General features: G+C 39.2%; 1 protein-coding gene across 6 annotated transcripts in view; it reads left to right on the top strand.

Annotated features, from left to right (window-relative positions):
- CDC42BPA (CDC42 binding protein kinase alpha) overlaps nucleotides 1-25,626 on the top strand; it is a 329,094-nt gene that overhangs the window by 210,181 nt on the left and 93,287 nt on the right. For all 6 annotated transcript variants that reach the window (XM_075925322.1, XM_014570971.2, XM_006118059.3 and 3 more), the window contains exons 11-16: nucleotides 1,394-1,516; nucleotides 7,641-7,774; nucleotides 9,081-9,323; nucleotides 9,604-9,714; nucleotides 16,309-16,556; nucleotides 25,018-25,123. In XM_075925322.1, coding sequence (XP_075781437.1) covers nucleotides 1,394-1,516; nucleotides 7,641-7,774; nucleotides 9,081-9,323; nucleotides 9,604-9,714; nucleotides 16,309-16,556; nucleotides 25,018-25,123 — 965 coding nt within the window. The remainder of the gene's footprint in view (nucleotides 1-1,393; nucleotides 1,517-7,640; nucleotides 7,775-9,080; nucleotides 9,324-9,603; nucleotides 9,715-16,308; nucleotides 16,557-25,017; nucleotides 25,124-25,626) is intronic.

Below are 25,626 nucleotides of genomic sequence, written 5' to 3'. Positions count from 1 at the left end.
TAACTTATCTAGGCCCACTCTCTTTCCACTCCAGGTGTCTTTCGAGGACTACTAATGAGAGCCGGCTGCTTAAGTATTTTGTTTTTGTTTTCCTCTCCGCCCTCTCCCCCTATGTGACAGTTCACTCTTTCACACATTATTAGATATTGTGTGACCTGCTTCTCTATCACTGATGGACTGGATAATACTTCATCATCCCCATTTGAAAAACTGCATCATTTTGTTTCTTTCTTTTATGGCATAAAAATATTAATTGAACATTTCTGCTGCCTTTTCTGCATGATTAACACTACGATCTTTCTCAAGTACCATCTTTTTTGTTTTTAATATATATCTTGTAAAACTGCTTGACCACTGCACATGGACTTCTCCACTGTTAGCTTTCCTTGTCAATTATCCGACTATCATAACTTTTAATTTGTATCAAATGTTACCTATTTTTCAAGTTATTTTTCAAGTTATTATATATATATTTTATTTCTAATGTCTGTCTTACCTGGAACTCCAACCACATGGACTTTTAGCTGAAGATACTTGATTGTGTAATCATGGGTTTTTAGCCATTTAATAAACTCTGCTTTAAAAAGCTTTTTTGTCTAAATGTTTCCTCAGAATCAGTTTCACTCATAATTTTCCTTTGCTTTGAGAAATTACCCCTTTTGAAGCACCAAGTATATGTATTACTGGTTAAAATGGTCTTCTGTTTGCCAATATTGAATGTAATCATTCATCATCACTGATTCCTATAGGCTATCATCAGCTTTTTGATCTAGTGATTAATTAATCTTTATCAATCATAATGACATCCAAAATAGTGATCCCTCACGGTAGAAAAATATTTTGTGTTAGAAAATTATCTATACATTTTATGAAAGTCAAATGATCTTTTACTACTGGCTACATGAGACCTTCTGCATACATTCACCAAATTGAAGTGCCTTGTAACAACAGTTTTTCTTTCCACACATTACAGACAGGTGTTTATGGAGTAACTCATTCTGATCTCTAGTTTGATTTGATGGTCCGCTAGTTAACACATTGATCCATATGCATTAAAGATCCTGTGCTTCTGATTTACCAATTACTTATAATAGTTCCTTTAGAATGCTACTCCTCCACCTCTTTACCTGTACTGTATTTCCTGAACTGATTATAATCAGTGCTTTTTACATTCCAGTTATAGCAACTGGAGTCCATAAGGTCAAGTATATCAGATTTCTTCTCATCAGTATACATTTTCAGTTCCTCTTGTTTTTTTCCAGCCTCCTTCTATTGAAATAGAGACAATTTTGTACACTTGTCAATTATCAAATGTCACTTTCTTCTGATATCTTACAGTATATATTGAGGGAGTGCAGGAGGAATCTCTCATGGTTCTCTTTTTTGTATTTAGAATCTACGCAGACAGTCCAGGCTTTACAGTATTCAACTGTGGATGGCCCGATAACAGCAAGCAAAGATCTAGAAATTAAAAGCCTAAAAGAAGAAATTGAGAAGTTAAGAAAACAGGTAACTGGTAAGTCCCAAGTATTTGCATACAATCTTTCAATGGAAAAGATGAACTTACAAAGTGATCCCTAATAAGGGGGAAAAAAGACCGTTATTGAGAAAAACACGCCTTTTCAGAATAATGCTGATTTCATAAGAGCTTGATAGCATTTACTTTGTGGTGTCCCATCTTAAATTTACCATTCAGTATTAACTACTGAAAAAATGTTTTCCTTCTCATTCTTTTACGTGTTCATGTCTATCATTTTTGTAATTATTTAACATTGAGGATGCCCATTTTGCACCACTGTAACTTCTTTGATTTAAATTAAGTTATTCCTAATTTACACTGATTTATTAATCAGGCCCCAAAAGAGTAGCCATAAAACCTTTACTCTAATTTGCATTGCTATAATTTTTTTCTAACAATATTCTCAGGGCAGATTAAGTCTTTCACTTGCCTTAATTGTTGTGGAAGTACAACAGCAACTTTTGCAAAGTCACAGGAATATATGTTTGCACAATAGCCCTTCTTGCTGTCCCATCCCTTGCTGCATTACTGTATTTAGGCAATAAAGTGAAGCAGGTAAGTATTACTTTCATGTTCTTGCTAATGTTTGTAAACCCAAGAAGAGTGATTGTTATGGCCTGCCAGCCTTAGCATATTTTAAAGGTAAGCATCATTTACATCACTTCATCCTTCCCACTGAGTAATCTGGTGCCAATGGTGTGTGCAGTAAAGTCTTGAGTGAGTTTTATTGCTGTTTGATATTTCAAGCATAATGGGCTGTGATCATAATTCTGATTATAATCATACTTACATGCTTTAAAATATGTTTAAAATCAACACTGGAGCAGACAGTGTGCATTCTCATCATTTTCTTTATCATTTTAAAGTGTATTCAGCAGTTTGAATACAGTAGTGGAAAGATAAGATTTTGTTTTATCTGAAATATGCTAATACGTAGATATTTTTTCTGAAATCTTAAGTCTGCAGAAAGGATTTTTCTGGCCAAAACAAGTGGAGACAAATGAATCCAATAACTATGACAATTGAGCCTTGTATGGGGCGGGGAAATGTTAAAATTTCATATTACCTGTGTAAAACAAATATCCAGGTTTTAGGGATTGAGCACACATTTATGAATAGTGCTCTGTTGTATAGAAAATGCCATTTGTTCCAATAGATGAGCCTGAGCTGAACTCTAGAATTCATACCCATCTGTAAAGGCAGGGCTTTGAGATTGAGATCATGTGTCTGATAAATGGAATCACTTGATAATTTATTGGCAGTGACAATGAGATATGTCTCTATCTAAACTGCAAAACATAAAAAAATGCACATCACGTGATTGCTTTGAAACAGGTAATACAGATCTAGAAATCACTATATATTTTGGATCTTCCTGTTTTGGTAGTAAGGAGGTGGCTTTGGATAAACCTTCAACATCCTGAAGTTTACAGTTTGAGACATATCAAGTTGTTTGGCCTAAATTTTGTCTGATCTCTGAAATGGGATAGCATGTAGGGATTATTCACTGGATCCTAATTTTTCTAGCATGTCTGCAGATCTGTCAAAATCACTAAATTATATCATCTAATTTATTTAATCTTCATTTGACTTTATAAATGTATGTTAAGAAATGCAGAGCTCTGTATTTTGTTGCTGACACCTGTGAGTGTGGTGTGCAAAGAAAAAGGAATTATGCTGGCTTTGTCTTAATTAGAATGGAGGTAAAAACTTCTACTAACATTTACTATATCTCCAAAGACTATTGGTCAAACAGCCACTTGTAAAAGTAGCCATTGAAAGGGTGGAATGAGCAGAAAATCCTCTCAACTGTCCCAAAAACTGCTAGATGAAAGAGGATTGTACTTATGTGTGTGTCTAGATTTCCAGCTGGGAGTGTGATTCAGGGATTCAAGTGATGTTCAAGGAGACATTCCCATGCTAGCTTTCATTGAACTGATGCACTAAGAATAGAATGTAGCTGAGACTCAGGGTATGTCTAGACTAGATGCCCCTGGCGACAGAGGCATGTAGATTAGACTACCCGGCATAGGAAAATGAAGCAGCGATTTAAATAATCGCTGCTTCATTTAAATTTACATGGCTGCCGCGCTGAGCCGATCAGCTGTTTGTCGGCTCAGCGCGGTAGTCTGGACGTTCCGAGGTCGACATCAAAGGCATTTTTTGACCTCCCAGGTATGCCTCATCCCAGGAATGTCCAGAATGTCCAGACTACCGCGCTGAGCCGACAAACAGCTGATCGGCTCAGTGCGGCAGCCATGTAAATTTAAATGAAGCGGCAATTATTTAAATCAACGCTTCATTTTCCTATGCCGGGTAGTCTAATCTACATGCCTCTGTCGCCAGGGGCATGTAGTCTAGACGTACCCTCACTGCTGTGGGGATTTTTTGCAGTGTAGACATACCTTAGGGCTCTCACTTAGGAAGCAGAAGGTGTAGCTGCCAGATTCAGAAGAGAGATTTAATTCCACATATCCTACCTTCCAGCTGTGTGTGTTAACCACCAAGCTATAGAGTCATTCTTATTTTTTCACCTGTTGGCCCAGTGAATATTTATATAGTTATACAGATTAAACCTCTCTAGTGTCGAGTATGATTTTATTTAGAGGGATGTCCACTTTTTGTGGGTGTGGCCTAGTTTCCCGCAGCCCCATAAAGTTTGTTTACAGCCACCACTTCTAGTTTTCAGTGTTCTGTACTGTTATTTAGCTCCAAATTACCCCTTGAATATCTTCTAAGAGTCTAGCAAATAGTGGAAGTGTTGGTAATATTGCTAAGTGTAAGTATGGTGTTTATGCTTTATCTACTTATTTTCTTGTGCCAATACAATAAAATTGTTAACAACATTAGCACTTTGTTATAAAGAGAGCTGATAAGCTATGGCTAGGCATAGGTTTATATAGGATGAATCAGAACAGTCACACATTATTAAGCAGCATTACAAGCATGGTTCCATTTATTCACCTAAGTGAAATAAAAATAGAGACCCCCCACTCGTTACAATATTGACCTCCCGTGATTCAGCAAATTCTCTGGTTCAGCACTCGTCTAGTCCAGCACCCTTGGGACCTGAAAGATTCAACCTATACAACAAAGAACAGCTTCACCAGGAAAAAACTGAGGGCCATCCTAAACTGTTCTGGGATTAGCCTGGTGCTTTGGGTATTTACCTGGGACAAAGGACAGGAAAGACTGAGCAGAATTGAGAGCACAGCTGCTGGCTACTCCCTAGGGCTGGCAGAGGAGCATACAGCCCATCCACCAGTTGCTCCCCATGGCCAGCGCACAGCAGGGGATGGGGCACAGTCCACCTGGAAGCTGCAACCTGGAGCATACTGGAGCATGGGGGCCTTGCTGCTGGCCAATGGCTGCTCCCAGGGTCTGGAATACTTTCTGCTCCTGTGATCATTCTGGGTTATAACTGTCCCTTGTTCTTGCTGTCCCCAATGTGGCCATTCATGCGTATAACTGTCCCTGCTATCACACCCCTCCCTTACCATTGGATGGGAAACAATCACATTCCATGCATATTCCATTGTCCTGCCAAAACCCTGACCTTGCATTAAGCTATAAGAGGAAGCTGCATACAAAATTTGGTGGTCCTAGCTCTTACTGTTTAGGAGTTCTTTAACAAATGGACTCACAGATGCACAAACTCTTTCAAATATCTTACTATATATTTTAGAAATGTGCATCTGTTTGTCTTGGTTGTGCTAAGATAATGGGATGTGCCTGGAATTCGATTGTTTCTAATAAAATGAAAAGGAAAGGAGTCTGGTTGGAGGGAGGTAAGCTTTAGAGTTGGGGGAGCAGCAAGGGACCAGCGATGGGGACCAGGTCAGCTATAACTCCATTGGGTAAGCAGGGGACAGGAGTGGAGAAAGGATAGCTATCTACTATATATTTCAGAGAGTTTGTCTTTCCCTCCACCTGCGGGACATGCACCCTCTCCCTTGTCTGTGCCTGCTGGAGGTGCAGCGGCCATGGACAGGTGCTTCTCTCATGGCTCCAGGCTGCTGCAGTAGGAGAGGGCTGGAGTTTTCCCCTCTCTCTGGAGCAGCCTGCATACTGAACCCTTCATCTCTAGTCCCACCCCAGAACTATGATTCTATATATTTTTGTTTGTCTCTTTTTTTAAAAGTTATTTGTGTTAAGGATCCAAGCAACACCAGGTAAACTTTCTAGTGTAGCAGATAAAATAAAAGGAAGCTATTGAGAAGAGATGGGCCCAAACCAAATACTCCTATCTGAACATTTCCAAAATTCAGGGAAGTGTAGGGTTGTTAGGTGACCGGTTTTGAACCGGACACTCTAGTATTTGAACTTTCTGTTCGGGAAACAAATTAAGAAAATATAAATGAGAAAATATAAATGTCTGGTATTTTCTAAATAAGATGTAATGTAGATTGTGATGTAATGTCAAGTGTGTCCGGTATTTTTGTTGAAACTGTCTGGCAACCCTACAGGGAAGTTCAGAGTAGAAGGTAGAGCCAACATTCTGATTGCCCATTATCTTTAAATACAAACCCCAGGTCCTCTAAAATTTAAGAAAGTTCAGATACAAGTTTTGTGGTTTGGGCCACTCTCTATGACTAATGAATTAAGCCTACAGTTAGAGCCCTGAAAATCAATGCAGAAATATGTCAGATTCTGGGATCTTCCCAATGAGACCTTTGTAAATCAGGACATTTTTGTCTATCCTGTCTTCCAGGAAATGACAACTCAACATATGCTTTCAATTTTTGAGCTTAAAGTCATATTTTTTTGTTCTGTAAGTCACGTAGAAGAAAATTTTGAGGAATCCTTTATATAAAGGATAGCAATAGAAAAAAGAAAGTAGAACTATGGAAAAAAGTAGTTCACACATAGAAGACAGGTTTATCTTGGCTCAGCATAGCAGCATATAAACTTTCTTATGTTGGTAACTTCAGAGTAGAATACAAGAGACAGGAAGTTAATAATTTTTGGCATTGAGATATAGTTGTAGTTTAAGTGCATTCTTTTAGCGTATTAAAATCAGAGAGAACAAATTAGAACAGTAGAGAGTTTTTAGAGGGATAAAAGTTAATAGTTATTTATCTGCCTACAAAACTTGCCGCTCTTAACATCTATGTGTATTTGTAAGGCATTTGTATTGTATAGTTCTAAGAGCCAGGCTGTTAAGGTCACATTTCTGAAAATGTAATAAAAATAGGGTCTTTAGATTTTTATTTAAAGTGTATTTGTGTTTCTCTTTGCACTATGAAGATACAAGCATATGAAGTGATATCCTGGTCCCATTGAAGTCAATGGCAAAACTTACATTGATTTCATAGGACGTGGATTAAACCAATAGTTGTGTATATATCCAAATATAAACTTTTAAGAAAAGAGGTAGTAAAGAACAGAAATTGATTTATAATGCAATTTCCTTTCCCTCATAAACCTTTCAGTGGTTTACTATATTTTCTGCGATTCTGCTTTTGAAGTTGTATCTTTTGGGTATATTTATTTGACATAATTTTCAAGGCCTATCCACATTATTTTTGTTTTCTAAATGAGTAACAGTTTATAAGAAACCATTTTCAGAAATATGTGCCTTCCTGTAGTTACACTAATAATAAATAAAGCTGGTTACATAAATACAAATGGTGCTAACTCTAAAAATAAAGCCATCTGAAAATAATTTGAATAATTAGAAGGAGAAGGCTTGCCAGCTCTTGAGTAACCAAGCACTTTTTTGATGGTTCTTTTTGTTTGAGGGAGGGAAAACATACTAAGTGTCTGTGTCATTTGAAATGTGTCAGGTAATAAGTTACATCCCAGTGTATGAAAGCTAAGGACACATGTCATACAATATTAAATTATGAAACAAGGCATTATTTGGCATGTCATACTATAACATGTAACTGTTTCTGTTTCCATCACATTAAAAACAAACATAGCAATCAAAAACCATAATTTTTAAAAGATTATAGAACACCACACCTTGTAATCATTTGTAGTTTGAGATTGTATTTGTCATTCTACCTGCATAACTAAATGCAAATGAAAACAGTTTAGGCCAGCCAAAAGCTACGCTATCAGTTAATACGCATGGTTTCCTTTTACATATTTAGCAGTACTTTTTTTTTTAATAAAGATTCTGGTCAGCTGGAACAGCAACTGGAGGAGGCCAGTTCTGCAAGGCGAGAACTAGATGATGCTTCCAGGCAAATCAAGGCTTTTGAGAAACAAATTAGAGCACTGAAGCAAGAGAAAGAAGATCTTAATAAGGTACAAAATGCTTTGTTAGACACCTGTCTAGAAAATAAGCCGGTTGTACTTTTGTTATATTTCTCTTAAAATAAGAGATGTCTTAACATCTCATTTGCAGAGTAAAATTAATTAGAAGGTGATACAAATGTATCCATCATGTACATTCCCACTACTTAAGCATCATGCATACTGTCATACGAGTGGTCCTAGCAAATTGATTCCAGATCTTAAACAGATCCATGAAGTGAACTGTATATTGGCTACACAGAAGGCCTTTCTTGGCCTTGGATTAAGGTGATAATTAGAACTGCTAGTAGGCAAACCATAGATGACTGGCTACAGGGTAAGGATTTAATCTGAAATCTGGTGAGTATAGTGGGAAATGTTGCGCTAGCTATTCAAGAAACATTGGCTTTGTGGCACATAGACACTTGCAGAGGAGGAAGAAAGAAGATCTGCAAATCTGAGGATTTAAGAAATAATTTGGGAAGAGAAAAAAAATCAATATTTGTCACGATTGCCATTTCTCTTCTTCCCCTTATTTTTCTATATCTGCTTTGGAGGTTGCAATCCTCTCTTTAGTATGCAAATCTTGCTATCATAAATACATGGCTTTTTACAATGATCTCTGCATGGGGCTATACTTTAAATCAACTTGGAAACAGGATGTCATGCAGAATATGCAAATGTGCTTAAAAAAGGTCTCTCATTAATACATTAAATTAGTGCTCTGTATTCTGCTTTGGGTGCTAATTTATTAAGTGAAGTTAAAGATGTTGGTTTTGACTTAAAAAGCCCTCAGTGCATTGAGATCTACGTATCTCCCAGAGAGACCAGCTCTCTCTCTTCATGATAATACTGGGTATTAAAGCTTCTTTAACATGCTAGAAAAATTGGAAAATGCTCTTGACTCTGTGTAGCCAGCAAAGTTACAAAATATTTTACCCTCTAGCCTCTGTTGAATGCATAATCATTTACTGGTGTCTTCTGATGATAATTGAATCCTTCCCAAACCTACATTCATGGGAGTTATAATGGCTGTCTTGAGGTTGACTTCCAAAGGGTTTGTTTTCATTCACTTGTAAAATTAAAAATGCAGTGTTGGTATAGGTTGAAGCAATTCCACTGACTTCACTTGATCATAATCTGGCCCCATTACCTTTACAAAGAGTTTTCATTGTAAGCACCTGGACTGTCATATTGCTACCAGTTTGCTATCCTTGGATGTGTGTATGTGGGTCCCATTCAGTTCACTGAAAACCCTCACTCACACATCCAAAGGCAGAATTTGGCTTTATAGGTTTGTTACTTTTTTTAACTGTAGGAACTGATGGAATCTAGTGAACGATTAAAATCTCAAACCAAAGAGCTAAAAGATGCACACAGTCAGCGGAAACTGGCTATGCAGGAGTTCTCAGAGATGAATGAGCGGCTGACAGACTTGCACTCCCAAAAACAGAAACTTACCCGTCAGGTCCGAGATAAAGAGGAAGAGATGGACATGGTGATGCAGAAGGTGGAAATATTAAGGCAAGAGTTGCGCAGAACAGAAAGACTCAAAAAAGAAGTAAGTAGTCAACAGGAGTTTGTAGAATCCTCATGATGGTAACTATCTGTGGAAAATTTTCATACAAATAAGGCATGCTTATTTCACTGCTTTTTTAAAATATATTCAAGTCATATTCTGTAAATCTTTAACTCTTTATTCATTGATTGTCATTGATATAAAAAATCCAATATCTCTTTAGGGATTTGAATTTTTCATTCTAATACCGAATATTCAGTTCTTATACCAAAAAATATAGCTTTTTTGGGAAAAAACAAGTATTTGTTACCCTTTTTTGTAGCTGGAAGTCCATGCTGAAGCTGCAGCTGCTGAGGCATCCAAGGACAGGAAATTGCGCGAGCGAAGTGAGCAGTACTCTAAACAGCTGGAGCGTGAACTGGAAGGACTAAAGGTTAAGTTTCTTTTGGTTCAATACCTTTAAAGTTAATAGCCAGCTTGGATTTGAGCAGTAAAATTTCTTTCAGATACAGGACAAGAGGAGAGTATGAATTTGTGACCTCATTCTATATTGTACTTGTATCTATGAAAGGCTATGTGAAAAACATCCCACAATTGCAAATTATTAACCAGTGCCAACTTTTCATGCTAAATGTTAGCTGTGTTTCAAGGAGGTCTCTATCATAGTGACATCTTGATTTTCTATATTTATTCCTGGTTAGTGACTTCCATAACAGTTGGCTCACTTTACAAGTCAAAAGAAGTGTTTTGTAATGTTTGAATGGGTTTTTTGGCATGAATGAATAGTTGCTTAAAAACTTAATCAGCACATTCAGATATCGATGGAAGTGTTTTTAAACATTGCTTTATGATTGCATATTTCAGTAATAGAACCAAATATCTAATAACTGTTACTATCTGATGTTCCTCTAAAGGAATTTTTTTACTGTATTCTTACATAGCTCAGCCAAGCATGAATATATAGGTCTCAATTTTGCAAATTCATAAATGAGAGAGTAACTTTATATGTTTAAATAGTCCCATTGACATCAAAATGTTATCTCATGGTTTGGGGTTGTGTAACATGCTCTGTAGAGGTTCTACTTTCTGAAGATATATGCCTCAGAGTTGATGAATAGGAACAAATTGGTTTTCTGGTGTCCATGTAAAGGTAAGTGTGCATTTAGCAAAAAACGTGTTTTGTCAGAAAAGGTAATTAACCCCTAGACCTTGTTAGGGTGGATGTGGTGGAGTCCATCACTTTAACTCTGCAAATCAAGACAGCTCATCTTCCCAAGACACATGCTGCACTTCTCTGAAATTATGGGCTGTATACAAGAACTGATGGTTGAAATTCAATGGCCTGTGTTGGGGAGATCAGAATAAATAATCATAAAGGTCTTTTTTGGACTTAAAATTCTATGAATAATAGTTTTTGCCATTGATTTCTGTGGGACACTATTTAGAAACTTTTTTGCACATATCTATAGTAGGGTTACCAACTTTCTAATCGACCAAATCAAACATGCCCTTGCCCTGCCCCTTCCTGAGATCCTGCCCCATCCCTTCTCTGAGACCCCACTCGCACTCTATCTCCCTTCCTCTGTCACTTGCGGTTGTCAATCCTCACTCACTTTCACCAAGTAGAGCTGAAGGTTGGGGCATGGGATAGGGTGAGGGGTTCTGGAGTGGGGCCTAAGGTGAAGGGTTTGGGGGCACAGGAGGCTGCTCTAAGCTTAGGGATGGGGCTTGAAGGGCTCAGAGGATGCTTTGGACTGAGTCAAGGGGCTGGAGCACAGGAGGGATATGGGCTGTGGGGTAGGGCCAGAAATGAGGGGCTCAGGATATGGGAGAGACAAGGGTTGGAGTGTGGTGGGAGAGGAAAGGGCTCCAGCCATGGGTGCTATGGCCAGAGACAAGGGGTTTGGGTGTAGGAGAGGGCTCAGGTTTGTGACCAAGGGGTTTGGAGTGCAAGAGGGGGATTCTGACCATGAGTTAGAGGGTTAGGGTATGGGGGAGATGTGGCCTCTAAGTAGCACTGCATCAGTCTCACCTCTGTGGCTCCCATTGGCTGTGGTTCCTAGCCAATTTCAGTTATGAAGCCAGTGCTTGGGGCAGAGGCAGTATGCAGAGCCCTCTGGCAGTGCCTCATCCTAGAGCTGCAGGGACATGTCACTGCTTCAGGGGAGCCACAGACCTAGGTAGGGAGTGTTTCAGTCCTGTACCAATTGGACTCTTAATGTCCGGGTCAGTGGTGCTGATCAGAGCCACCAGGATCACTTTTCAACTGGGTTTTCTGGTCGAAAACTAGACACCCAGCAACCCCATTCTACAGTAGTACCTCAGAGTTAAGAGTGCCATAGTTACAACTGACCAATCACCCTCCTCATTTAGAACCAGAAGTATGCAATCAGCAGTAGCAGAGACCAACAACAGCAACAAAAAGAAAATACAGTACAGTACTGTGTTAGTGTAAACTGCTAAAAATAAGAGGTGAAAACACATTTTTCTTCCTCATAGAAGAAAGTTTTAAAGCTGTATTAAGTCAATATTCATCTGTAAACTTTTGAAATAACAACCATATCGTTTTGTTCAGACTTTCGAACATTTCGGAGTTATGAACAACCTCTATTCTGGAGGTGTTTGTCACTCTGAGGTTCTACAGTATTTATTTTGTCTTCTTCCTAAGTAAAATATACAGTGTAGGCCTTAAGAGAATCAGTCTCTCCCAAACATAGGGTACATAAAGCTGCCAGTGCTGCAAATCCAGCCTGCCAGCTGGAAATAAAGCTGTTCCTTCTGCTTCATATATCTTCATCTCAACAATAAAGAGTCTGGCATCAGAATTGAGATGGCAATTGTGGATAATGAATGAGGCAGAATAGGACATAGTTTACTCTTTAACACCTCTATGGGTTCTGTAGTGCTGACAGTAATGAAAACTCATTTATGTTAGTAAACTAGAAGATAATGACTTGGATGACAAGTAGAGAGAAGATACATGCAGAAATGGCTTCCCATTTTAATGGGTTACCATTTTAATTGCTTTGTAATCTTAACCCGACTTCAATGTTGAAAATAGTAGATACTTAAGTAATTTAAATATAATAAAACAAAACTGTATTTTCAACAAAGGGTAAATGTAATTTTCTCTAAATAATATTCGAGAAGCATTTTTCATTTTCCAAATTATTTCATTGCATTGCTACTATTACCAGTGTATTTCTATAGACATGAGGTCTTCGGTTTCTTGTTTATTGCAGTAGACTTCAATGCAAATACCTAGTTCTGTCTTTTTGAGCAAACATAAAATAATATTGTTGAATAATTTTCATTGGTTTTGTACGCTAAAGTAAAGCCAATAGAATTTCAAACTAGATCTGTTATCTCAAGCTACTTTTCTGGGATGAAGAGGTGAAGGGACAAGTTAAGTGAACAGGAGGGTGTTGTGGTAGAGTCTGAATTGGGAGACCAGACCTTTTGGAGAGTGACATTGTAAATAGATGTAACGTGTGTTAACTATTTAGACTGAATTTAAACTGAAATTCCCAGCTCCATGCCCCTTTTGTTGCCTACTTAAAAACCAACAATAGGTTTTTAAATTAAGAATAATAATAATCATAATATAAACAAAAATTCTATGGATAATATGTATAGCTATTCAACTTAAATGTATATATTTCATCTTCCTTATAAAGTTGCATCAGCCAGTCAGCCTTTTATAACCACAAAACCTGTAAGTCACTTGTTTAAAACCTAGCATATCACAAGTTTGGATTCCTGACATAAGTTTGGTCAGTTTCTTGATTTTTTTTCGCATCGAGGTGAGGATGATGAATAATATCCAAAGGGAGATACATGCCCTGAAACAAACCAAGCAAACTGTAGCAGTGTCACTAAAGGCTAATCTCTCCAAAGCCGAGCAGAACATCTTCTGAGATTATCTGTATTAAACACAGCCTTTAAAAATAAAGGAAAGAGGCCCTGACATAAAGTGGCCATCTTTACTGCTTTGCCACTGCACCTTACTACATTGCTGTAGTTTTTGTGATACTCCCTATGTTTAAGTGCAAACTCAATGCATTCTTAACTATGGAATTGCAATCTGAGCCGTCGCAGTGTACTTATGTTTGAATACGTTTTGTAATATTGCTAATAATATTGATAACATTTTGAAATAGTTGGCTTCAGACGTATTGATGGAATTGGGAAGTGCTTATTTGCTTTAGTTGAGAGATGGACACCTGTTCCAAATTCTCAAACATGACCTCTAAACATCTATGTGCAAATAGGTATATTGTTCAAATGGATTCGAGTTACACCGTTTGTACACTCAAATATGTGTGTATGAAAATAGTTACAGATTTACTGCTCCAAGTTCAGGCCAGATCAAAATGTATTTGCTTATTTCACTGCTCAGCTGTTGTTTAATAGTAAGCTGTTGAAAAATATGTAATTGCTCACGTTTCACTTTTGTCTTTCACAACACCATCTGAGCTCTGGGATAGTGTTGCTTTGGCACCCTGGTTATTCCTGAATTTACAGTAGAATTTTTTCATGTGCCTAGTACATGAGGTTGCCTTGGAGGAGCATTTTACCTAATGTATCTGCTCCGTATGGGCTGCATTTAAGTAAAACTAGCACTTTAGGCAGCATCAACACAGTTAAATGGTTACTGACTTGTGTCTGTCATCATGTCTCCACACTTTCTTCTGAATCAGAGTGCTCTGAGCCAAATTTAAGCAGCACCACTTTCACATTCCCAGACAAGCTTCATTTATTAAGGGCAAGATTTCACTAATATGGCTCATCTACACAAGGACATCTAGAAACGTTACTGTAAAACAAAAGTGAAAATTTGACAAATGAATAAGTACTGCAAAACTAAATTAAGGTCACTTTAATTCTAAGTAAGAATGATTAAATAGAGGTTTAACGAATCCACTTTAAATTCACTTATCTTATGAATTCAGATTCTTTCCTGAGTGTTAGCAAGTGTCTGAAACATCAACATAAGTAATTTTTGGTTTCCTGTGGCTGAATTAGATAAAATCTTGTGATGCTATAAACTAAAACTACATATCTCATGGATTCTGCATTCCTATGTTGACACTAATTACATGTAGTGTTCCTTCTAACTTTTCATGTCCATGTGTGGAATGAATTTTATGTGCACCAATATGGAAATGATGTGCAATGCATCGCCTCCAAATGGGTGCACGTTGCAAAATTCATTCTGTACATGGACAATTTAAGGTGAGGATGTTTGGAGTGAGTCGAGTGGTTCGGAGTGTAGGAGGGGGCTCGTGGTTGGGGGTTGAAGGGTTCTGGCTGCAGACTCTGGGGCAGGATTAGGGATTGAGGGGATTTGGTTATGGAAGGGGGCTCAGACATGGGGCAAAGGTTGGGATGAAGGGTGAAGGCTGTGGCTTCGATTTAAGGATCTGGGATGGGACTAGGGATAAAGGGCTTTGGGTTGAAGATGAGTTGGGCTGGGGAAGAGGCATCTCTCTCTCTCCCAGCTACAGGAAGTCTGTGCTGCTGTGGACAGTGGCAGTAAGACTTTGAAAAGGGGCTTCTCAGGCTCAGCACAGAACTGCCACAGCTGTAGGAGAGGTACATTCCTCTGGCCCCAGCAGCTCTGTGCATGGCAGTGCTGAGACCCTGCGTGGAACTTAGTAGACAGTTGTGTGGCCACAGATCTTAGAGGGAATCCTGGTTGCAAGGCATATTTTTTTTCTTGAGGAGTGTCTAGCAGTCTTTATAGTCAAATAATCAGATCTTTTTTGAGCCATATGCACAATCTGTTTAAGCATTAGCATAAGTAAAGGTACAAAAGACAAACTGATTGATGCTAATAGTATATGATTGAAAGTGTGGTTATAACCAGTTACCCAAACGCCTCGGATGCATTAAAAGGCAAAAAATCAATTTCAGTCATCCGAAAGAACAGATCTCTAGATTTCACTTCCTGATGCACAGCGTTGCTTTAGTGAATGTTCTTTCTTTTATAATATAAGAAACAACGTTTTCAGGGTGAGTTTACAAAGAGAATTAGTATATATTTTTTAAAAGTATTCTTCTGTTACAAATTATTTTTGAGTTTTAAAACTAAAATAGCTTAAAAGATTATTAGTAGTGTCCAATAATGTCAAACAAATGGGCTACATCTGATTTTGAGCCTGATCTTGCTGCCACACTAATCAATGGCAAAACTTGCATTGCCTTCAGTGGGTGCAAGATTAATCTCTCGTATTCAGAACTAAGTTAAACAATATTTAAGGAGCATTCAAGTAGCAGAAAAACTTGCCAAATGTCTCTGCAACACTCAAACTGACATAAAATGAAGTTGTTCTGCTGTCTAGCTTTTATGCTGTGATATAATTGATAAATTAAGTATGATGGGCCATGTTCTGTTGGCTTTTTTTTTTCTGTTCCTGGCTCAAGGGTACAAAATGATGAAATCAAAATTGTACTTGGCATCAGCACTTAAGCCAGCACTGGAATTTCTGCAGTGCTTCCACAAATTGCTCATTGCAGGAATTCAAGCAAGAGTGTGTATGTGCAGGGATGCAGAGGAGGACATGCTAAAGTATGTGGACCCTGGACCCTCTCTTCCCCATTCCATAATGTCACTGGAATGGATGCTCTAGATATCTGAACTCAAAAAAATTAGGGGGAACCAGGACTTGAGTGTAAAAATTAAACCCTGTGATCTTTTTCTGACTGCATATATATGAATGCTAGAAAGTGGCCTGTTACATTTAAAATGGCAGTATAACCACATTATACAAGCATCTGAAAAATATGCTCTATTTAAAGACTAGCTCTCTGGTAAGGAGAGGCATATCAGTCCTAACCCTAACACTGACTTTTAAGCAGTTGAGATAAATAATAAATATTTAACTGTAGTTTATTGTGTAAATTATACTCTCACAGTATTCCTTGTATAAACATTGGCTTGTGTATGTCAAGATTGTGTTGTTATTAAGCATGTTTCAGTCGTCTGCAGTGCAAAAAAACTAATTTTGAGATGTTCCTTTTATAGCAAAAGCAAGTTGGTCGCTCCCCAGGAGTGAGCAGCACAGAACATCAGCAAGAGATCACTAAATTAAAGGCCGAGCTGGAAAAGAAGAGTGTTTTTTATGAAGAGGAACTATCCAAACGAGAAATAATGCATGCTAATGAAATCAAAACCCTGAAGAAAGAACTGCGGGATGCAGAGAGCCAACAGCTTGCCCTCAAGAAAGAGATCATGATCTTGAAAGATAAGTTAGAAAAGACCAGGAGAGAGAGGTAAGTGTACCCCCACAGCTCACCAGTAAACTCTATACATTTAAAGACCACACCATCACACCAAGAGTCTGCAATCAGAGACATATTCAGGGCCAGCCCACAACATTTTGGCACCTGAGGCAGGGAGCTCAAAAGATGCCCCCATGTCCTCTCGCTTGGACCAAAACTTTCAAAGGTCTCAATACTGCCTTCTTCCTGTTCTACTCCTCTCATGGTACTGCAGAGAGAATACATATGTACCAGCAGCAGACACAATTTTCTACACTCTGGGTCCTAGGGGCACGCCCCAGGCCAGCCCTGGACATATTGATAGATCTGGTGTCATAACTGAAAAGTAAACAAATTGAAATCTGTTTACAAGCCATCGTCAAAAATGTATATTATGAAGTAGAACAGTTATGGTTCCTTTTGTCAAATTCTGCACCGGCTTACTACTTGTCTTGAAGTAACTAGAGTTGCAGGGTTGTAAATTAAGGGAGAAAGTGCCCCATTGTGTCTTAAATTGTAGATTAAATAATTTTTTAATTATTTTAATTCATTTGTTAATTTTGTAACTTAAACAGGCGTTTTCCCTGTTTGATATTTTCATTTTTTTATTGAACAAATAATATGCTGGAGATCAACTAGTGCTTACACTTTAGGTCCAGGAATATAGTTATATAGTTTAAGGTAGGCAGAGGATGATCTGCACTGACTTTATTTAGTGCTAACTATCTACACAACCCTCTTCATGTATACTGAAAGAGGGTATGTCTACACTACCCTCCTAGTTCGAACTAGGAGGGTAATGTATGCATACCGCACTTGCTAATGAAGCCCGGGATTTGAATTTCCCGGGCTTCATTAGCATAAGCGGGGAGCCGCCATTTTTAAATCCCCGCTGCTTCGAACCCCGTGCAGCGCGGCTACACGGGGCTCGAACTAGGTAGTTCGGACTAGGGTGCCTATTCCGAACTACCGGTACTCCTCGTTTCACGAGGAGTAACGGTAGTTCGGAATAGGACCCTAGTCCGAACTACCTAGTTCGAGCCCCGTGTAGCCGCGCTGCACGGGGTTCGAAGCAGCGGGGATTTAAAAATGGCGGCTCCCCGCTTATGCTAATGAAGCCCGGGAAATTCAAATCCCGGGCTTCATTAGCAAGTGCGGTATGCATACATTACCCCGCTAGTTCGAACTAGCGGGGTAGTGTAGACATACCCAGAGTGATTGCTCAAAGACGTGTTTTTATTCTCATGTGAGGAAGCTTACAATTTGGCTTGAAAGTTCACCGATTGGTATTCATCAGTAAAGGCAAGTTCATCTAGAAACAGTGTGTGCAGCACCTTTGTTGATGAAGATTTCAAAGTGCTTTACAGATAGTGACCCATCAGTTTCCTTTATCTTTCTCAAAGGCAGGAAGGGCAATAGAAAGACCTCAACAGTGTAGTTCATGCAAAGGGGAAAGGCAAGTGTTTGCCCTTCCATGACCAGTTTGGGGGCTGAGCAGAGGAGTGAAAGAGAATGCAAGAGGCAAGAAATAGCAGCTTTAATGTTATGTTCTTCTGTAAGTGCTGGTCCCTATGGGCATTCTCTGTGGAGTACATGCACTCATGCTCACAAGACTGGAAGATTCTTCACTAATGATGTTCTTGGTCGATGCCTGCACCTCTTCGGGCGCCAAACCGAGGTATAAGGATGGCACAGAACAACCATCTCTCTAGTTCTTATCTACTGCTCAAGGTCCAAGATCTAACTCCAACAGTATCTGTAACTTTGCTATCATTCCTGACTTCTATTCAGGTTTTTCTGAAGTAGTTTTTGTCTTTGTGTAGTTAGTGTTTTGGGATTAGGAGGTTTTACCCTCTCCCCTTTATTTCCACCATTCAGATCATATATTATGCCCTTCATGGCCTGTCCCATGATCTTCCTAGCTGGTAATCCCCATACCTCTTGCTTGTCCTGCCTTAAAGAGGCTCACATTCCATTCAAGTTCAAGGCTTGTTCATTTCCAGTTCATTTCCAGCACACTTGCAGATTCTGACTTAGGATACATCTTATGGAGCTCTCTGTGATGCCACAGCCCAATTCTGGGCCTTCTGACCCTGCTGTATATCAGCTAGATCCACCTATTACTGCTCGTCTAGATGGGGTTTATCTTAGTCCTGTATTGTTGAAATCCAGACCTAAACACTATATCAGGTACAGATAAGAAGAAAGTAAGAGAAAACATGCTAATATGATGTGGGAGAAATTCCCACCTAAACCCTCTAAGTAGATGATTGTCTCTCCTACAACTTCGAAGTCAGGTAAGATTCTGTGCCTTGGTGTGGTGTGCCTGGAATGGCTAGGGAACATAGGCTGGTGCCATCTGTACTGAGAGCCGAGAACACTCCAATTGCCACCTAGGCAAGGGGCGAGTCTGCCTCCATCCTCAGTAAAAAGGGGAAAGAGTGATTTCCTTCTAGACTAGTGGTTCCACACCACAAGAAGAGGTGCCAAGACTTATCACCAGACCAGCAATGCCACCACCTCTTACAAACAGAAACTACTCACATTCTCCCACTAAACTCGCCTGTGCCATCTTGAGCACTGCTATCAGCTAATACTGACCTGTAGTTGTTGCTTCTCTCAGATTAATTTCAGCAGAGGTACCTATGTTGTCTGTATATTATTTGCTAGACCCTAGCACCACCTATGGTTTTGAGCTGCACATATCAGTCGATTCTGAGGAGTTCTTGGGAAATATGATGCTGATTCATTGACTTGATTTTAGACTCTACAGGGATTCCAACATCTCTAGGGTGTCTTTTCTCTCCTGAGCAACTGTCTTTCAGTTCCAGGAACAGTGGCACCATCCCCCCTGGGCACCACCTCTTTATCCATACAAGCCTACATTCTGACCCTATGGAGTGTCAGACCCTTACTTTAGATATTCTGACTCTAGGAAATCAGACAGGAATACACACAGAGATTCCCTCAGCAGTGCTGTGGGAAGAGGAAACATCCTAATCAACCAGAGCCACTCAAACCACCTGAACCTCTCTTCCTCATCTCCTGATTAGACAGTAACACTGCCTTCTTCTTCTCGTCCTGTCCATTACAATTTCTGAACCACCTGAAGAGAATCAGAGAGGCTCTGCAGATTCCTCTGGAGAGAATTCAGAACCCTATCACAAGCTTATGAATATCTTTCAGACTACAGGCCCTAGAAAGGTAACACTTCCCATTAATCATGCCACTTTGGAAACATACAAGAGGGTCTGGTGCATTCAAGCCACCTGCAACCCAGGCTAGAAAGGATGGAAAGAAGATACTTGGTTCCACCTAACATGAAGCAACATTTGTTTTCCTACTCCAATCCAAATTATCTTCTAATTCAGGTTATCATTGAACCGAGCATAGACTTTTGGTAAGGACACCAAAAAACTGGCCCAGCTTAGGAAAGAACATTTATTAGCAAGCCTACAATTGCAGATAGTAAATTATTTTGAAATTATTATTTTGAAAAGTGACTTACTAAGTACAACAAACTGTCTGTTTGCTAACAGGCTTCCTCAGGAGCTCAGGCTACAATTTCAGTTTGTCCTTGGTAAGAGAAAGATCATAGCAGTTTTCCCTGCAAATGTTAGTCAGTGCGTCTCACGATGCTTGCTGTACCTTGGTGACTTCATGGTAGTAGTCAGTCAGCATGAAGTGGGCTTTTGGCTTCACTTCTCATGTCTGTCCTTTAAGAAAAACTATATTGTGGATTTCTGTTTCCCTTCCATCTTCAAGACATTGTGATGGATGGATAGGGTGTATGGCAAGGGGTCAAATGAATTTTAGGATAATGGAGATGACTGCTATATAAAGTAGACAGCTGTGATACACAGGAAATAGCCCTGCTGTCCCAATGGATACTGTCTAGGTCTAATAAAAACTGGATATTTCCTCTCTCTTTATTGATCAGTTGCTGATTGTAGAAGGTGGGATGAAATGAAAAATGATCACCCATTTACAAAGCTTGGGGCACATGTTGGGGAGCTGTTCTTCCCTAATGTGGTGTTTTGTACAAGGGGGAAGTGTACAAAGGAATCACTTCAACTTCTGGAATACAGACTTCTTTGAGACAGATGTGCAGCAGCCCGTTTTGTGTCAATACATTATAACTTTGTTCTAGGATGGGAAGTGAAGAGTAACATCGTTTTGAGACAGTAAGGGTAATAGCCATAAGCAGCCTGTTATCATTATGACAGTTACAGTTTTGTTCGAATTCTGTGATCAGAAACGCTACAAATGCAAAAAAGGCTACCACATCTTCAGATATTCAAAATAGTTAGGGCTATGGATGTCACCTGGATACTCTAGTGACCCTTTGACACAGGGGAGGGCAATAATTTTTGATGGGGGAGAGAGGCAATCCAAGATTTTAGAAAGTGGTCCAGGGCGTACTTTTCCACGATGTTAATAAAGGAGGTGCAGGGTCTGGGATGGAGGTTGGATGCAGAAGGGAGCTTGGGGTAAGGGATTAGGGTGCAGGAGGGTGTATGGAGTCTGGGAGGGAGTTTGGGTAAAGGAGGCGGTTATAACCTGGGGCACTGGGTGGGGTGCAGGTGTTTGGGTTGTGACCTATGGCAGGAAGGGGTTGTGACCGGGGGCAGGGATTGGGGTGCAGGTTCTGGGAGAGGGTATTGGTACAGGAGGGGGCAGAGGGTTTGGGTTATGTAGGGTGGGAAGCAGAGGGGGGAGAAGGAGGATATGAGGTGCCAGAGGCAGGATCTAGCCAGGAGATTTGACAGGCTGCAGGGGCCACATGCATGTGTGAATAACTACTAGCCTAAAGGGAGGGGAAGCTTTGTGTGCTGCCTGTTGTTCAGCACAATCCCATTGGCGGGTTTCTGTTTTGGAGTCAGGGACAGCTCATGAAGCCTTCCTGCCTTCCCTCCAGGCTCTCAGTTGTATAGGATAAATGGCCAGCAACTCCTTTTCTGAGCAGTGTGTGGGTGGGGCAAGGCAAACAGGCAGCCTGCCTGGGACTCCCCGTTGCATCTGTGGGCCAGATCCAGAGGCATGGAGGGCCGTATTTTGCCCAGCCCTGCTTTAACACCATGTTGACGTATTTGTTCAGTGCTGACTCAGTAGGAAGAATGTTAAATAACAAATTGCCAACACCACTTCCTGTAGCACCAAGTTTTTCTTGGATCTTTCTCATCCAAATACTGACCATCCATACTCTTCAAGGTTTATAAGAACTTATCAGGTTACAACCCAAAATTGTGTGGCTGCAAAAGTCAAAGGTGATAAAACTTAATAGCTGAACATTTTCATACAGTTACTGTTTCATGTTTGCTGTTTATAAATCTAGTTCCAATAGGATCTTTTAGATCTCGGTAAAGAAAAAAGTGGACATGAATTGAATTTACCATCAATGGAACTGTTATGAGATTCATAAACAAAAATGTATCAAAGATCCAAAATCAAGGGTCTTGACTCTTCAGTGGGAGTCAGACACCCAGCACATATCAGGAAGGGCTCAACATCTTACAAGACCAGCCCTCAGGTATATAAAATGTTCTTTATAAGAATCTGCCCTTGCACAAAACTCTTATAGAACAGTACATGCAGAGTCTTATTGTGGTCACTGGGACTCCACAGAGATGCAAAGATCTACCCTACCAGATCTAGTATTCTGTGTCCAACGGTTATCCGTACCAAATATTTTAGACAAAACTAAAAGATACCTGCATTAAGCAATATGAACTAGCCTGTCCTTAAAATAAGTTTTTTCTGAACCTGTGAATTAATACATTAGCACAAACAGGTTTATAAATTAGATTTGTACAGGGCGAAACACGTGTATGTCAATGTTTGTTTTTGACTTCAAGGTGGGGATATGATTAGTTAACGTGTCAGCTGGTGGGTGCTAGAGCAGCTTCCCAGCCGTCGTGGATAGGGAGTTGTTCCAGCCCCGTGGGGCCCGCTGTGGGGGGGAGGAGTGCTCCAGCCCAGGCAGAGGGGGCCATTCCAGCCTAGCTGTCCCCCTTTAATCTGTTAACCAGTTAAACGGGATTTTACATCCCTACTTCAAGGCCCTTTCTTTTTGTTTCAAAATAGTGAGATAAGATAATTTTGTGCCCTGCCCCACAATCACAGTAATGAGGTCAAGGTTGAAATGATGTCTTAAAAGATGTATTTTACATTGTTTTACTGTGTCTCATTCACAAATAGACAGCTAAGATTTGGAAGAGAAGAAAAGGTTGATGGGAGTGAGTGTTTCCAGGCTTCCCTGCCCAACATGTATATCAATAGATTTCATCACTTTTCTTAGACGGGGATTTAAAGCCCCTGAAGGAGATAGTTGAGGGCAGTAGGTGGGTCTTTCCACCTGACTCCTATTTCTGAGACTGTATCTCTCCCTCCCCACACTTAAACTTCTTTATCCTCCTTTTGATTTTGTTTCCCTTGCCTTATCCGTAATCAGTCTATTTTATTGGTATGGGAACTATTACAATTGCAATTAAGAAACTCAGTTTACAAATGCTAAAAACATGTCAATTATATATTCTGGCTCTTTTCTCTCCTCCCCAGAAACAGGAGTTGGCAGAAATCCTAAAAACCCATCAATACAGTGGCTGTGATGATCAGGGCTTTACAGAACAAATATTAGACAAAATGCATAGCAACCAAAACAAATTATAACAATAAACACACAAAACTAAACAAAAAGTTAGCCAAACTCTCTTTTTTTTTAACATTTTGATCTGCTGTTTGAGAAATTAGCCTTAATTCTGTTCCTCATACATGGCAGCGGGACTCATTATCCATTCCCCTAATGCTTTAATCTTTTTTTGGCTATTGCCCAGTATGCTCATCATATGCATGGAATCTCTTAGTCTGGGAAAGGATTGATGCTGGATTTCAGAACTGGTATTTAAACAGTTATGATTAATAGGATATATGGGCAGAATGAAGTACTTATGTTTCAAAGGATGCCTAGCAATGAACAATTTCAGAGATTAACCTAATATAGCGTACTATATTTCAAAGTCTGGTTAAAACGTTAAATGAGTTTCAAATTAGGAATAGGAAATTCAAACCAGGAATACTCTTAAATGGGCTGAGTATAGCCACTGATGTCCTCTCGGCTTGTAAGGATGGTTTTGCAGAACTGTATTAACTCCTTGTCAAATTATTTCTTAGAGACAGAGTAAAACTAGGATATAATTTCTCCATTGCATAATCTGAAATACTGACCTGTTTGCAGTTGAATTCACACACTTCAGGACAGAATTCTTGGTGATTATTATGGCACAGTCTAATTAGCCCATTGGTAAAGTACGTCCATATTACCTGTCTTTAGTGAAAGTAAAATGCTATAAAGTGGTCTTCCTGAAATTCTGCAAATGTAGGCGATCCAAAATGGGTGGATTTGAGGTGGTGGTGGTGTGCGTGTAAGTGGAGAATGCTAGCAATATAGCTTTGCTACATTGTATTACCCTTTTTCTGATCCTGTGGAATGAGAGGATTGTGCTCTATTTAGCAGGAAGAGAGGGCCACATCATCATTCACCTGCAAATCCACAGCGAATCCTTCAATTAGGATAATACTGATTAATTTGTTGTTATACTACATGGGTTCCCTCTCTGGTGAACAAAACCCACATGAATAGGCAGCAGTTGGGAGCAGGAACTAGTCTGAGGCTTTTCACAGAATGAGCAGTCTGAACAGATTTGAAAATCTGCTGAGATTAACATCTCCAGTTCAGTCATGATTGTCCCACAATTGGTCAGATGATCCATCCTCTTCTTACTACTGATGGGTGACTCTTCACTGGGTTGGTAGCTCAAATGAGTGACCTTTTGGGTCTGCTATAAATTAGCCTGGGAATTTTGTAACCAGAAGCTTTTTTTCGTCACTGGTTTAATCCTGCCAGTCCAATGACTTTTCCACACGTGAAATGCTCTTAGATTGAGGTCTCATCTCTGGCAGCTCTACCTTTAATCCTGCCTGGGACCAGGAAGTACAGAGCAATATGGAAATTAAAATGTCATTTTCACAAATATTGTATATGAAGATTTTACCTTTAACTGTCAGTGTCTGAACTTGTGGGAATACCTTGCAATTACAATACTTTCCTATCTTTTATACTGTAAAATCATAACTGAACATTTGAAACATCTACCCAAAGAATAAAGTATTAAAAGTAGATTGGGAAGTTTTTGCTAGGCTCTGTCAGTCCTGCCGTGAAGGAAGGTTGATTTTGTCTAATGATAACATTGAACACATTGACTCACTGTCCTAAGACTAAGCCTGTAATCATGTTCACATTTTAGGGGGATTCATATTTGTAACAAGATGTTCATATTTTTATTTTCAGCTGTTGTACATATTAATTTTTAGAACCTTTACATATTTACACTTTATACTGTAGTATTAGTTTAATTATACAATATGGTGGATTGTTTACAGTATATTAAACTTTTTACTTTATTTTATACCTTAGCCAAAGTGAAAGAGAGGAGTTTGAAACAGAGTTCAAACAGAAGTATGAACGAGAGAAGACTCTGCTAACAGAGGAAAACAAAAAGCTCTCAAATGAGCTTGATAAGGTGAGTGTTGCTTAACTGAAGCTAGAGGGTTTTACAAGCAGCAAGTATCCTGTATACAGAATCATAGTAAAGATGGATAAGACCCATTTTAGATAACTGAATCTTACTTCTAATCTCCAATATAGGCTATATCAGCTGATCTTGTACAGAAGAATGTCCCCCATTTGGTTTGAAAAGGGAATTGACTTTTAGCTGATCTTTTAAATGTATTTTAAAAGCACTAGATTACATTGATTTTTATGGCCTTTTCACAAACTCTTCACAATTCTTTTTAAGCCAAATTAAAACAATAATGATTTGCTTGCATGACCCAAATAACCAATAATGTGATTGCCCAATAATGAAATTAGTTTACATGAACTTGCATATTGATTACAATGAAGTGACTTGGTCATTTCTACCTTGGAAGATGATGTTTTACTTAGAAATCTTAAACTAGGCTATGTCTACACTGCAGCACTATTTCGGGATACTGGAGGTATCCCAAAATATCTATTCCGTAT

The sequence above is a fragment of the Pelodiscus sinensis genome, chromosome 3 (assembly GCF_049634645.1).
Source record: "Pelodiscus sinensis isolate JC-2024 chromosome 3, ASM4963464v1, whole genome shotgun sequence".
Taxonomy (NCBI): Eukaryota; Metazoa; Chordata; order Testudines; family Trionychidae; genus Pelodiscus; species Pelodiscus sinensis.
The sequence above is the reverse complement of the archived record's forward strand: the minus strand, read 5'-3'. Positions and strand labels throughout refer to the sequence as shown.